Genomic DNA, 13086 nt, shown 5'->3' on the forward strand with positions numbered 1-13086 from the left:
TCAAGGCAGGAAAGGATTTGGAATCACTCACACAGGAGGCTGCCACTTCCTTTCTTCTCCTTTTCCAGCCTCCTGCACTTACAAGGGCATTAAAAATGTAATACGGCTGTTTAGAACAAGAACACACCTACGCAAAAGAGCTGCTTTAAAAATACAAATACTACAAGTGGTGGAAAAAGGCAGGTGGTATTATCACCTTTGGGCTAATAGAAACAAAATGGAAGCAGGGAATGTGTTGGTAAATGTGGCCCAGAGAAATGCCACCACACTTTTTTTTTAAAGACCTACCCACTCAATGTGCATCAATGCATTCCTAGTTGGGTAATGTGCTATCTTGTACTGCATCTTCTTCCCTCATTAAATTATCTTAGGATCGGAAACATCCAAATTTAGCAGGGGTGGGAATTGTGGGCTGCTTTTTGGACAAGGAAGACATTATGTGGACACTGCTCTTCCCCTAAAATAGAGTCACAAGCAGCTTCAAATCCACATTAAACTCCATTGTAGACGAAATCCTTGTCCCCCAATGGGCTGTCTTTTCACATGCAAGGAGTTTTGTGATGGGAGGCAGCATTCAGGTAAATTATTCCTGCACATTGGAATTCTTGCACACAAATGCACACCAGGTAGACACTATTTTCCTGTCCTAATTCACACACTTGTGTAATGCAGGGGTTATAAATTGTACTTTATTTTCCTGTTCCTTTTGTTATCTGGGCAGTACCCTTTCAGTGTTCCCTGTGATGAGATCATGACCACTGTTCCTTCCAACTGGGGGGACAAGGAAACTGCTTGGAGACATGGATGGTTTTCAAAGAGGCCAGCCTGGGCATATCCTCTGATCAGAAGACACTCCTCCCCACACATGATTCTGGCTGGCAACCTGTACATTAATGCATGCAGTCAGACATTTTATCATTTTCTGGTATAAAAAGCTGAGTTTGTTGCATAGTAGAAGTCAAACTGTTGAAATTTTATCAGTCCTTTGATTAATTGACTATCTCTGAGTTTTAAATATAACCATTCTCTCTTTTTCTCTGTCTGCAGGGGATCTGTACCACGACCACAGCATTTTTACATTTCTTCTTCTTAGCTTCATTTTGTTGGGTTTTGACGGAAGCGTGGCAATCTTACATGGCTGTTACTGGAAAAATTAGGACACGACTCATAAGGAAACGCTTTTTATGCCTTGGATGGGGTGAGTTCATATGACTCAGCTAAGATGTTTTTCAGCTTAATGTTTCATGCACGGATAACCTTTGGAACATGAATGCATGTTTCAATAATCCTGACAGGTAGTAGATTGCACGGTTTCTAAACTGAATATTAGTACTGGGAGATTTTCTATAGAATTGCAAGCAGGAATATAATTTAATTCTATTGATCTGCTTCAAGATATGCCTGATGATGAATGTCTCATTGATTATGAGAGTTTATCACACCATAACTTACTGCCTTTAGCAGATTTTCAGTAAAGCATGGTAATAACAAAAATACAAGCAGTGTTTTATTTTATTTTATTTTAAAGACCCTTACTGAAATACATCACAGCTCAGTGCGGTTTCTTTGTTGTATACTATGTCAAAAGTACTGGTCACTTAGCAACATAAAAATGATGCATGCTGGGATGGAAGCTGAACTGTTGACAAGCTCCTGGTAGGTGAAGTGTGCATTAACATTACATGCTGGTGAAAAGGTGTTGTTCTTTTCCACCCCTCCCTATGAAATCAATCTCTATAAGTTAATATTGTAAGCTGTGGTTTTTCACATCCCATAAGAAGAAGCATGCATTGTGGCTCACAGGAATAACAATTCCTGGATAAGTTCTAAGAGAGTAGCCCATATTTCAGCAAAAAACACAAAGGCACTCTGGCACCTTAGAGACTTGACAAATATGTTGTGGCAAGAGCCATTAAATGTGTAGGGAAGTAATCATACAATCACAGAATTGTAGAGTTGAAAGGGATCCTGAGCATCATCTAGTCAAACCCTCCTGCAATGGAGGAATCTTTCACCCAACGTAGGACTCAGACCCATGACCCTGAGATTAAGAGTCTCATGCTCTGTCCAAACTTTTTTTCAAAGAAGGCCGTCCGAAGTTGTTGAGGTTTTTTTTTAGGATTTTACCCCACGAAATAAACTGCCACAGAGGCCGAATTAGGCCCCCAAAACGGACTTTGGACATGCCTGACGCTAAGCTAATCACTGGGGGTTTCTCTTACAGGTCTACCAGCGTTGGTAGTGGCTATATCAATAGGTTTTACCAAGACAAAAGGATACGGAACCAGTAACTAGTAAGTCACTCCGTAATAATAAACGTTTTAATGACCGCCAGCTCCTCCATCCCTGTTTATCACACAACCTGCTTTTGGGTATTTTTACTGTTCTGTGCTGACATGAAAGTTGTTTAAAGGTGAATAATAAGTGCACTGGTTAACAATGGGCAGGCCCAGTTGAGGAGAAATGCGTATTAGTGGCACAAAGCTCCCAAAGGATAGCAAATTGCTATCTATTGAATGGGGAAATTGTGTTCATCTTGTCAGAGCACTACAGAAGTACCCAACCCTGGGGCTTCTTCCCTAGTGTGCCTGTTCTGGCCTCTTCATTCAGTTGTTTCTAGCAAACAGTGTATTACTCAAATGCAGATTTACCATCCCCTTTCTTCCAAGAGCTTACTGTGATTAATAAGAGTTTGGCAAAGGAGGCATGGTGTGCCCATATCAAGTCCTATTCATTTATCTCTCCCTGAACAACTATTCTGCAGGATTTGATATGGAAAAGGAAATGAGATTCAGTAGTGGCAGGGTGGGGAATGTCAGTGAGTAGGAAACAGGTGGCTTAGGAATACTGCACGATCATTGAGATGTTTTGAACTGCAATTCCCATCAGCCCCAGCAAACAGAGCTGTGCTGGCTGGGGCTGATGAGAGTTACAGACAAAAACATTTGGAGGGCAACAGTTTTGGGAAAGCTGCCTTGAAGCAGCTATTACTTCGCCATTCCTTTTGCAAACGCTGGGCAAATTAGCTAAAGTTCCCAGAGCACGGGGGGCATTCAACAGCTCTCTAGAGCAGAACTTTCCAAACAGTGTGTTTGGAAAAATATTGTGTCGTTCAGTCTATGAAAAAATACTTGGAAGATGCTTTGAATGCAACAAAGTATGAGAAATTAGCATTAGAATTGTAAGTTGAACAGTATTAAAAATTAGCTATTTTAGCTCATACCAAGAACAAACTTAGTTGGTCTCTAAGGTGCTACTGGAAGGATTTTTTATTTTTTATTTTATTTTTTGACATAAAAAAGAGTTTCCTTGAAGGTAGATTTCCTTTTTGCCATGGTGCCGTAACTTAAAAACTGCTGAATGAAAAATGCTAAATATTCAGTACTGGCAGAAACAATTTTTTTATGGACAGTTTATTTGAAAGGTTTAGGGAGCATGAAATACAGTATCTTCTCAGACATAAACTAGCTTCCAGATTTCTTAAGTAATACACAAGCTATTACAGCTATATATGCTCTGTCCTTGTAGTAGAACAGCAAGTACAGGTTGCATTCTGCAGGGTTGGATACATTGCAGACTGCAGCTAAATAGTCTTGGAAATGGCTAGTTTTCAGACTTCCTGATTTATTGAGGTGTGTTGGCCTACATGTGCAATAAATCTCTGTTTTCTGTTTGTTGTGGAAGTGTTGGAAGTGCAACAGCAGGGATCATTCCATTTGAACATAAGGATTACTTCTGTTAATGTTAAAGTCATCTAGCCAAGAGGGGGAGGTGTTGCTTAGTAACTAAGCAGATACTTGGTGAAATAGCATGTCTTCTGGTTGGCTGCGTAGATATGAGGGAATTGTTCCTCTGTAAATTTGGTTGAATGTCACCCTGCTATAAACAAGGCCTGAAATAAGAGAGACAAAATCTGTTCATTTCTCCCCAGATAATTAGAATTTCTTTTCTCTCCCGTCTGTGTTATTTAAGTGACTTTGCTAACTGAAAGTACCTTAAACATTTTGATATTCCAAGATTGAGAAAATCAGCGAGGCCCCACAATCAGTTGATAGACAGATATATAGACAGACAAATAATAAACCTTATTAATTTTTATTAGTTCTTTTCTAATGTTCTTTCCAGTTGCTGGCTCTCTCTCGAAGGAGGACTTCTCTATGCTTTTGTTGGACCTGCAGCCGCTGTTGTCTTGGTAAACATTAAAATCACCTATTTTAAGTAACCATGGTAATATAATCACTGACTGGCTAGTATGTTAAGTGTTCTAAATTCTGACCTGGAAGTTATGAATGCAAACTTTTTTTGCATATACTTTCAATATATGTGCTGGATGTGAAGAATATATTCAAATTCACAGAGGATTAAAGGGCGGTTGTCCCTCTTAACACATGTTAAATTTGTGCACTTGTATTTATAAAAGGGGTATGTGTAATATGCATGCCAATGAGTGGTGTGGTCTGTGCAGACGGGGCGTGGGATTAGGAGATTTCTGAGGAGCAAATAGAGAGCTTTGGGAATGGATTTGGCCCCTAGTTATCAAGTTCACCACCCCTGAATTTTGCTCCATGTTTGATTACTGTTGATTATTCTCAACAATTGCACTTTGTAAAGGAATACAAAATCAAACTTTTCTCAGCCTGCAGTCCCAGTATGGCTATGTTAACACAAATTCTTTTGGAACTTCTTGTGTGGTTTCTCAGGGCAAGGGGCGGGTAGCATCACCTTGTAGTGAAATTCAGAAAACGCTAGAAGCAAGAAGAGAGCATGCAAACTTACATTCTCTCCTCCTCCATTCCTTCAAATTAGTAAGCTCTAGTGAAAGTATGGAGGGGTGAGTTAATTTAAGAAGCTTACAATCACCTACTTGCTTAATACTCCTTCCCCCAGTGCACAAACACAGAAAACGCTGACTGTGTGTCTATTGATCCTCTGAATATTCTGAATGCAGATCTGCCTCCAATCTTACTAATCCTTTGAAGTGAATTGACTTTGAGCTGAAACTACCATATATTTATTGGCTCTGAAGCACTTTGAAGCCTCAAAGAATCTATATCTCTGCCTGGTTTTGTTTTGTTTTGTTTTTTGTAACTAACACAGTGCAGAAGGAACAAGCCATCATATCTGAAACACTTCAGTAATCCAAGCAAAAGAAAACTATGCCACTTTTCATAATCGCCTTCTTGTCAGAAATGCTCATTTTCCCATCAACTTTGGCTGTATGCCTTAAAAATGATAGCAGTCAAGCACACCTCTACTTTCAGATTATAAGAAAAACTAATCTAGGTCATTTGAATGTCGTCAGCATCAACCTGCCTGATCAAACTACTTGCCTGTGTCTTCCAATTAATATCAGCCCTGCCTTTTAAACTCAGACAAGGTTGTGGAAGCACTCTTGTAGTCTAGAGAGGGAGTGGAGAGAGAGAGATCCTCCAGACAACCTATTTATTGAGCAATTATCCTAATTCAGTTGCACAAAGCTTGCACTGAGGTTGTTTGGTGACTGCTGCTTATTATTCTGATTTGTTTGTGGGAAAGTTATATGCCAGTGTTAGTTAATTCTAATTTGTTTGCGCAGACTTCCCATCTATCAGTTGTTATCCCACACTTTTCAGTGCATTTCTCCATTACTTTCCTTACCGCAAAAAGTCTCTTATATCACAAACCTTAATGCCTGGTCTAACCCTTTCTGCAAAATAGTGATTGGAGGTGACCGTAGATACAGATGTGGAGTTGGATTCTGTGTTGTGCAGAGCAGATGTCAGTGAAGTGGATAATCTCATTGGCAGGAGAGTGGAAGTGATTTTGTTTTCTAAGTCCTCCTTATCTCTGCAGCTCCAAAAATCTGCTCTGGAGCGACAGGGGTCCTCAATGTCTGAAAGGGGCCTGGAACCTGCAAAAAAGAAGGAGTAATTGGGGGGGGGGGGAAATCCTACCTTTTTCCTCTAGGGGGGAGCTTCAGGTGAATCACAGTTCCCTCTACTAAAGGAGCCCTTCCATTCACAGTGGGGCAACTCTGAATCTGATGCATTTATATAAGAGATTGTGGTGCATACCAGCAAAACTGTTCCCTTTCACCAGGAACGCCCTATTCCCCCCCCTTGAATATAATGCATTTCCCTTTGCCTGTGCTGCAGCACACACTTATTATCTCTACCCCCCCATCCTTAATTCAGTACCACTTAATTCAGTATCACTTAAAGGGGTGACTGTTTGTTTTTTGTCTGTTTGTTTTATATTTAACAGGTCAACATGGTGATTGGCATTCTGGTGTTTAATAAACTTGTTTCCAGAGATGGAATCCTAGATAAAAAACTCAAACACAGAGCGGGGTAAGAAGAAGTTGGGCTTTCCCGCCAGGCCTACTGAAAATCTGTTACTTATTTTCAATTATTTATTTTGTCTCTATGTATATATTATGTTTACCAAATGTCTATTTATTTGATTGCACTTTGAATCTTTTTTTTTGCATAGTTTAACAAGCTGTCTAACCAATTTTATTCATCTCCAAAACTGAGGAAATGTGATTGAGAAACAGTAAAATAATAAAACACAAGTACAGTGGTATTAAGTCAGTCAAAAGTCTGAATAATGATTTTGCATGTCAAACTCATTGGCTTTGTATAGAATGGAGACGCAGACTTATATAATGCTTTTTAGTTAGAATGTTCCCCTAAAAGAATTCCCAAGGTAATTCCTAAGATAAAATGGGTGGTAGGTGGACCATTTGCTTGCTTACATATGTAATACACCACTATAAAGTATCAGAATATAACACCAGGCAAACAAAATATTACTTTGCTAATGGTTAAGGTTTTCTATAAATTGATCCCCATTTTTGTCTGTGAGAGGAGATTCTTTGCATTGAGTGGGTTCTGTCCATGCAGTTGTGAGGCATTTCCTTTCAGACGGGCCTGGGAGCCTGAGTCCATGAAAAAGCTGGATTCCTGCCAATCTGTTGTTGCTTATCTATTCATTTTCTTTACCCATCCTTCACCATAAGGTCCCACGGCAGATAACAGCAATTTCAAAATACAATATTAAAATCAATCAATAGAGTAGTTTAAGCCCTAAAATATATACATCTCAGGTGCCAGACACACCACTCAGATAAGGGAATTTCCCACAACATAGGAGCTGTCCAGAAGAGGGTCTGGGTGCTAGATTCTGTTACCCCTGCTCTCCCTTCTCCACCAAACAGCTGATCATCAATATTTCAACTTCTTTTATTCAGACAAGAATACATTCTCTTAGATCAGGGTTCATTGATTCAGTGGGGAAGATCTAAACATGGGCTTAACTCTGACTAGATCCTACTCCATGGTATTTCATTATTGATTGTTAATGCTCTATTTAATCTTGATAAGATTGTATCCTTTGAAGAATATTGAATTAGCATCCTAAGACTGCTCTGTTAACCAAAGCTGTTCTTCAATAGCTGTTTCTCACAGGCAGACTATACCATTACTTGTTGACACCTGATTTGGTCCCACTTACCATATAATACCAATATGTATGTATATCCATTAGTTGAATGAAGATGAAGGAGGTTCTAGTCCATGCAAACTTGTCATTCTTAAGACACCACAGGTTATGTGATTGTTGAAGTTATCCTCTAAAACAGGGGTCAGCAAACTTTTTCAGCAGGGGGCCAGTCCACTGTCCCTCAGACCTTGGGGGGGGGGCTGACTATATTTTGAAGGGGGGGGGATGAATGAATTCCTATGCCGCACAAATAACCCAGAGATGCATTTTAAATAAAAGCAAACATTCTACTCATGTAAAAACACGCTGATTCCTAGACCGTCCGCAGGCCGCATACGGCCCCCGGGCCTTAGTTTGGGGACCTTTGCTTTAAAATATAAGGCTGCGTGAATCAGCAGCCATAAAGCAGCTGTTGCCAATTTCACATTGCAAAATCTGTGTCCAGGGGTTCTATGCATTTTCATTCAAGGAATGTAACAAACGGCTATGGAATATTATAACATACCTTAAGGTGGTATGATCCAGTCTCATATGCTTTCATATAACCATCTCCTCTTTAAGATTGCTTGATCCAAGTTTCAGAAACAAGCAATTCTTTGCAGCACTGTTCTCAACACTATTATTTTTTTTTAAAAAAAATGTTCACTTAGAATACTTGTACCCCACTTTACAGCTTTGAGAGCGAAAAATTCTCAAAATAAAAATCACTCTTAACTCTGGTACAGAAACAGAAATTGCATGGTGTCTGTATGGAACCCATAATTATTCCTACAGTGAGGTGTATCTGACAAAGTTATACTCAGAGCAGAATCAAAGAATCATAGAATTGTAGAGTTGGAAGGGACCCTGAGGTTCATCTAACCCAACCCCCTGGCAATGCAGGAATCTCAACTAAAGTATCCATGATAGATGGCCCCCCAACTTTTTCTTTAAAAACCTCTAATGAAGGAGAGTCCAATGAAGGGAGTCCATTGCACTATCAAACAACTCTTACAGTTAAAAAGTTCTTCCTAATGTTTAGTTGGAGTGTCCTTTCTTGTAACTTGAAGACATTGGTTCAGGTAATACCCTCCAGAGCAAGAGAAAACAAGCTTGCTTCATCTCACATGTGACAGCCCTTTAGATAATTTGACAGCCTCTTTTTTCAAGCTAAATATATCCATCACCCTAAACTGTTCCTCATAAAGCTTGGTTTCCAGACCCCCAGTTTTGAATCTTCCCAGCAAATGATGACTGAGCATACCACAGGGCAGAGATGGCTAAGGCTAACCTCCATTCTCAGGGACTATGTTATCCCCCAGACAATTTTAAATTATTTTTATTGTGTATTTGATTTTTCTTGTATGCTGTTTTATGGGCCTTTCACCAAAAAGCAACATGAAAAAAAACATTAACATAACATTCTCATTTCCAAGAACCTGTTTGTGCAAAATAAAATGAAACATCAACATAGTTATAGAGATTTTTGTGTTTATATGGATTTTGGCTACAGTATTTACATCAATATCTTTGACAGAATGTAAAACAAAAAGCAAAAACTGAGCTCCATCTCTCAAGCAAGCTGATTCCTCTTACCATATTCCTCAAAATAGCTGAGCCATTACACCAAGAGTCCCTAGCCTTTTGGATTCTGGGAACGCATTTGAAAATCTAAGAAACTGTTGTTGGCACCACAAATAATCTGGTGATGAGCAAAACTACCAACACTACCACAACCAAGGAATGCTCCAAAGGCCTACACACATTGCAAAACACTTGAAACTGAGAAAGCAGCACGCAACAGCTTCCCTTGAAATTGGCAAAACACCTCTCAACCAAACAAACAAAATAACAAGGATGCAAAACACACACGCACACCAAATAAACAGGAAAACCAAAAACACACAAGGAAACAAAGCAGATAAAACACCCCCCACTTGAGACCCTGATGCATTTTGAGGAGAAGGAGATAAGAGGACAGAGTGACTGCAAGCCTGCAGTTCCCTGTCCAGCCAGCTCAGTACAGTACTACCCTTAGTTAATAAAAACAGTGAAGCATCCTGCAATTTAAAATAAAAATAAAAATGCAAGGAGCAGCAGGGCCTTGCAACATACCAAGGGGGTGTCTGAGGCTGCCATGGTGCCCACATCCATCACATTAGAGACCCCAGGACTCAAGTTGGTCAGTCTTTTTTTAAAAAAAAATCTATTGCTTATTCCAATAGTAAATTCCATCTTATAGGATGAGTTGTTTGGTACATGTAAGTTTTCACAGGCAGATGGTGTGAGGGGGTGGGGTGAGTAATAAGATTTTTCCCTTCATTATATAAAAATCCAGGGAGACAGCCAATATTGCATGAGCAGACTTCACGCACAGCAGGACTTCTCCTTCCTCTCCTTTGCCCTGAATCCTCCTGTGCCCTGCCCCCATATCTAATCTGCAGGTTCTGACAAACCCTCCTGAGAAGATTGGGGAGGGGCATATGTAGAGCTGCAGTGGGGAGCAGGATCCATTCTGCCAATGGGGTCTGTTCTGCTGTTGGACAGACACCCATGGATTTCATCTGCAGCAACTTCCGCCAGTCAATGAAAACTGTTCCACTACATACTACTTTTTGCATTTATTACACTTAATAAAGTAATGTATCAGTCTCTTAATCAAAGAAGAAAAAATCTTACACAAATAAGTTTTAATACAGTGAAATAATGTGATATAAAATATTGTATAACAAAGTAATAGAACATATCCGTAAAATAATAATAATAACATTATTGAGTGACCTTGCGCCAGCTACTCTCTCTCAGATCTACTTCAAAGGGATATTGCAAATGATAAAACAGGGAGAGGGAGAACCACACAGGCCACCTTTAGCTCCTTGGATATAAATGTAAACATAAAGCAAAAATCATCATTATAGTAGGAGAATAATTAAAAACTAGGATCAGCAGTCAGGGAAGCACTTGGGGAAACATGCCTGTTTTTAATGAGCAATGGAAGTACATCACTGCTGGTGCCTGCCATATTTCAGAGGTAACCTGGTCTGGAGCTTTTAGGACTTCAGGTGTTAATAGCAGGACCTTAAGCCTGGCTTGATAGCTAACTGGCAGCCAGCCTGTACTTAGATGGCACTGAAACTGTTAGGGTGGATGAAAGGCTGGAAATAGCCAGGCAATTCAGTTGTTATAATTTATGGGGCAAGAAAACTGAACCAGTTGTTTGGTGTTATGATACAGTGTGTTGTACAAACAAACAAACAAACACTGTACACACATATATTAACCTTAATGCTTGTGTACTGTGTTTTATTAAAATGTTGTTTTTCAAGCCTGAAATAATACTTTAATTAAATTCCATACATTTCAAACCCTGTATCCAGACCAGCCTCTGGCAAAAATTTAGAGTAAGCTAAGAAGGAGCTTATTCAATCTTGTTGTAAAGCTCCTTCAACCTTTCAGCTAATGTCATAGTGCCCACTGACTGAGCCATCTTAGTGTGTGGTCATTTCCCAACTTTGTTCACCTCTTAATTAATTAGATGTATGCACAACACGCTGCCCTGGCAATTTGTCTTTCTCTTGCATCCTGAGTGAATAAATGATCACGAGCATATTGGTCTTCTTAAAGGTCTGAATAGAGGGATTTCACCTTGTGTGTCTTACACTAGCACGTGCTTGTTTACTTCGGTGTTATCAAGTGACATTTATCTCTGGACACTGGGGGCCTTAAAAAAAAAAAGACTTAAATGAAAGAACTAGGCCTTGCATGAAATGAAACTTCCCTCCCCTAAATAACATTATTTTTTATTTTAAAAATGTGAAACAATGTATGATTCAAGTAGAGCTTTGTAAATTATGAATAAGTCTACCTGCTATTTTATTTTCTTGCATGACATCATATTTAAAAAGCTAAATTTCAGTCGCGACTTTTTTTGGTGACGAAAAATTCAATATTTTGTTCTTTTTTGTGGGTGTTCTGTTTCGTTTGCAGTCAGATGAGTGAGCCTCATAGCGGTTTGACGCTCAAATGTGCCAAGTGTGGAGTAGTTTCAACAACAGCTTTGTCAGCCACCACCGCCAGTAATGCCATGTTAGTCCTAATCATTTACATCTTCTTGTTACAAATATTATACAGTGCATGTGTGGAGGGGGGGAATGCTACAGTGATGAAAAACTATGATTACTAATGCTGAATATAGTTAATTTAAAGGAAAAGAAATGGCAACCACACTTTGTAATTCAACTGGAGTAACATGTAGAAAATAAAATATCAGTCTTTATATATCTCTAAATATTTGTCATTGGTCTTCACATTAACTAACAAGTTGCCACCCTTAAGTATGTTATCTATACGTTTGCATATATATGTGAGGAGCGGGTTGTATTGTCCACTCATGGTTCTACAACATCACTGTTGTTGCTCTTTTCCTTCCTCTTTGTCACTGTCTAGGGCATCCCTTTGGAGTTCCTGTGTTGTGTTGCCTCTCCTGGCTCTGACTTGGATGTCTGCGGTTCTGGCAATGACTGACAAGAGATCGATATTGTTTCAGATACTCTTTGCTGTGTTTGATTCGTTGCAGGGCTTCGTCATTGTCATGGTCCACTGCATTCTCCGAAGGGAGGTAAGGAAACCGCTTCCCAGTGGCATTTGCCATGTGCCGCTGTGAAATTTTACAGCAATACCAAACGCTCCACAGAAATTCAGTTGCATATCAAGGAAAAATCTGGGATCAAAAGCAGGGCAATTGAGCAATGTTGTTTTGTGACAAACAGATGTGACAGCCAATTGAGGAAAAAAGCCATCATGCATAGCTACAAAGAGCCAGCGGACTGAATGAAAAGTCAAAGTGGAGATGGGGTAGAGCTGAAGTCAAGAGAAACCTGATTAATTTCAGATGCAAATGTAGCAAAAAATAATAAAATAAAAAATAAAATAAAATAGAGCCCAATAGCCCAAAAATTTAAAGATTGTCTTTTCTGTCTCCAAGAGGTCTTCTGTGACTCTGACATTTACGACCTTCTGGTATTTCAACCACCAGTAGTAAATGGCTTCAGAATCTGGATCAGGCCATTTGGTAATCACAAGATCCTTCCCCACTTGAGTTCCTTCCAGCTCCCATATAACATGCATCTGTACCGCTTGTGCAGAGCAGAATCCTTGAGCATGAGCCATCTGAAATCCGAGATCCTCATAATGGATCTGTCCTGGAAACCTTATGTGATTAAACCAATGCTAATAAAATATCACACTGAAAGGCATACCTAAGAGTTTGACTCACCATCAAAGATGGTTATCTAAAGAAACATGGATTTCATAATGCATTTTTAAACTGTAGACTGGAAAATAGTCCATTTCCTCCCATCCTCAGAAACAGACATTTTAGTACATGAAAACAGAGAAACAAATATAGGTGTGGTGAGTAAATGAACTGGCAACTTCAGTTTCTATAAAAAGTTTCAAATGATATCAGTGCCGACGTGAAAGCAGCTGCAGTTGGGTTTTTTTATATGTCTTAGAATGTGTCTTACTAAATCTCATCACGCTGTCCAGAATAATTCTCCGTAATTACTTGAGTCTGCTTTGAGGGATGCTCTAGGACTGGGAAAAACCCAGGGTGGCTTCAGATAC

General features: G+C 39.4%; 1 protein-coding gene across 6 annotated transcripts in view; it reads left to right on the top strand.

Moving 5' to 3' along the window:
* Positions 1 to 13086, top strand: part of ADGRB3 (adhesion G protein-coupled receptor B3) — a 424323-nt gene that overhangs the window by 379308 nt on the left and 31929 nt on the right. For 4 of the 6 annotated variants that reach the window (XM_033143214.1, XM_033143210.1, XM_033143212.1 and 1 more), the window contains 6 exons: positions 1048 to 1198; positions 2225 to 2294; positions 4126 to 4192; positions 6244 to 6329; positions 11449 to 11547; positions 11908 to 12079. In XM_033143214.1, the coding sequence (XP_032999105.1) occupies positions 1048 to 1198; positions 2225 to 2294; positions 4126 to 4192; positions 6244 to 6329; positions 11449 to 11547; positions 11908 to 12079 (645 nt within the window). The remainder of the gene's footprint in view (positions 1 to 1047; positions 1199 to 2224; positions 2295 to 4125; positions 4193 to 6243; positions 6330 to 11448; positions 11548 to 11907; positions 12080 to 13086) is intronic. The other 2 variants (XM_033143211.1, XM_033143215.1) reach the window with 1 other exon arrangement.

The sequence above is a fragment of the Lacerta agilis genome, chromosome 3, assembly GCF_009819535.1.
Source record: "Lacerta agilis isolate rLacAgi1 chromosome 3, rLacAgi1.pri, whole genome shotgun sequence".
Taxonomy (NCBI): Eukaryota; Metazoa; Chordata; class Lepidosauria; order Squamata; family Lacertidae; genus Lacerta; species Lacerta agilis.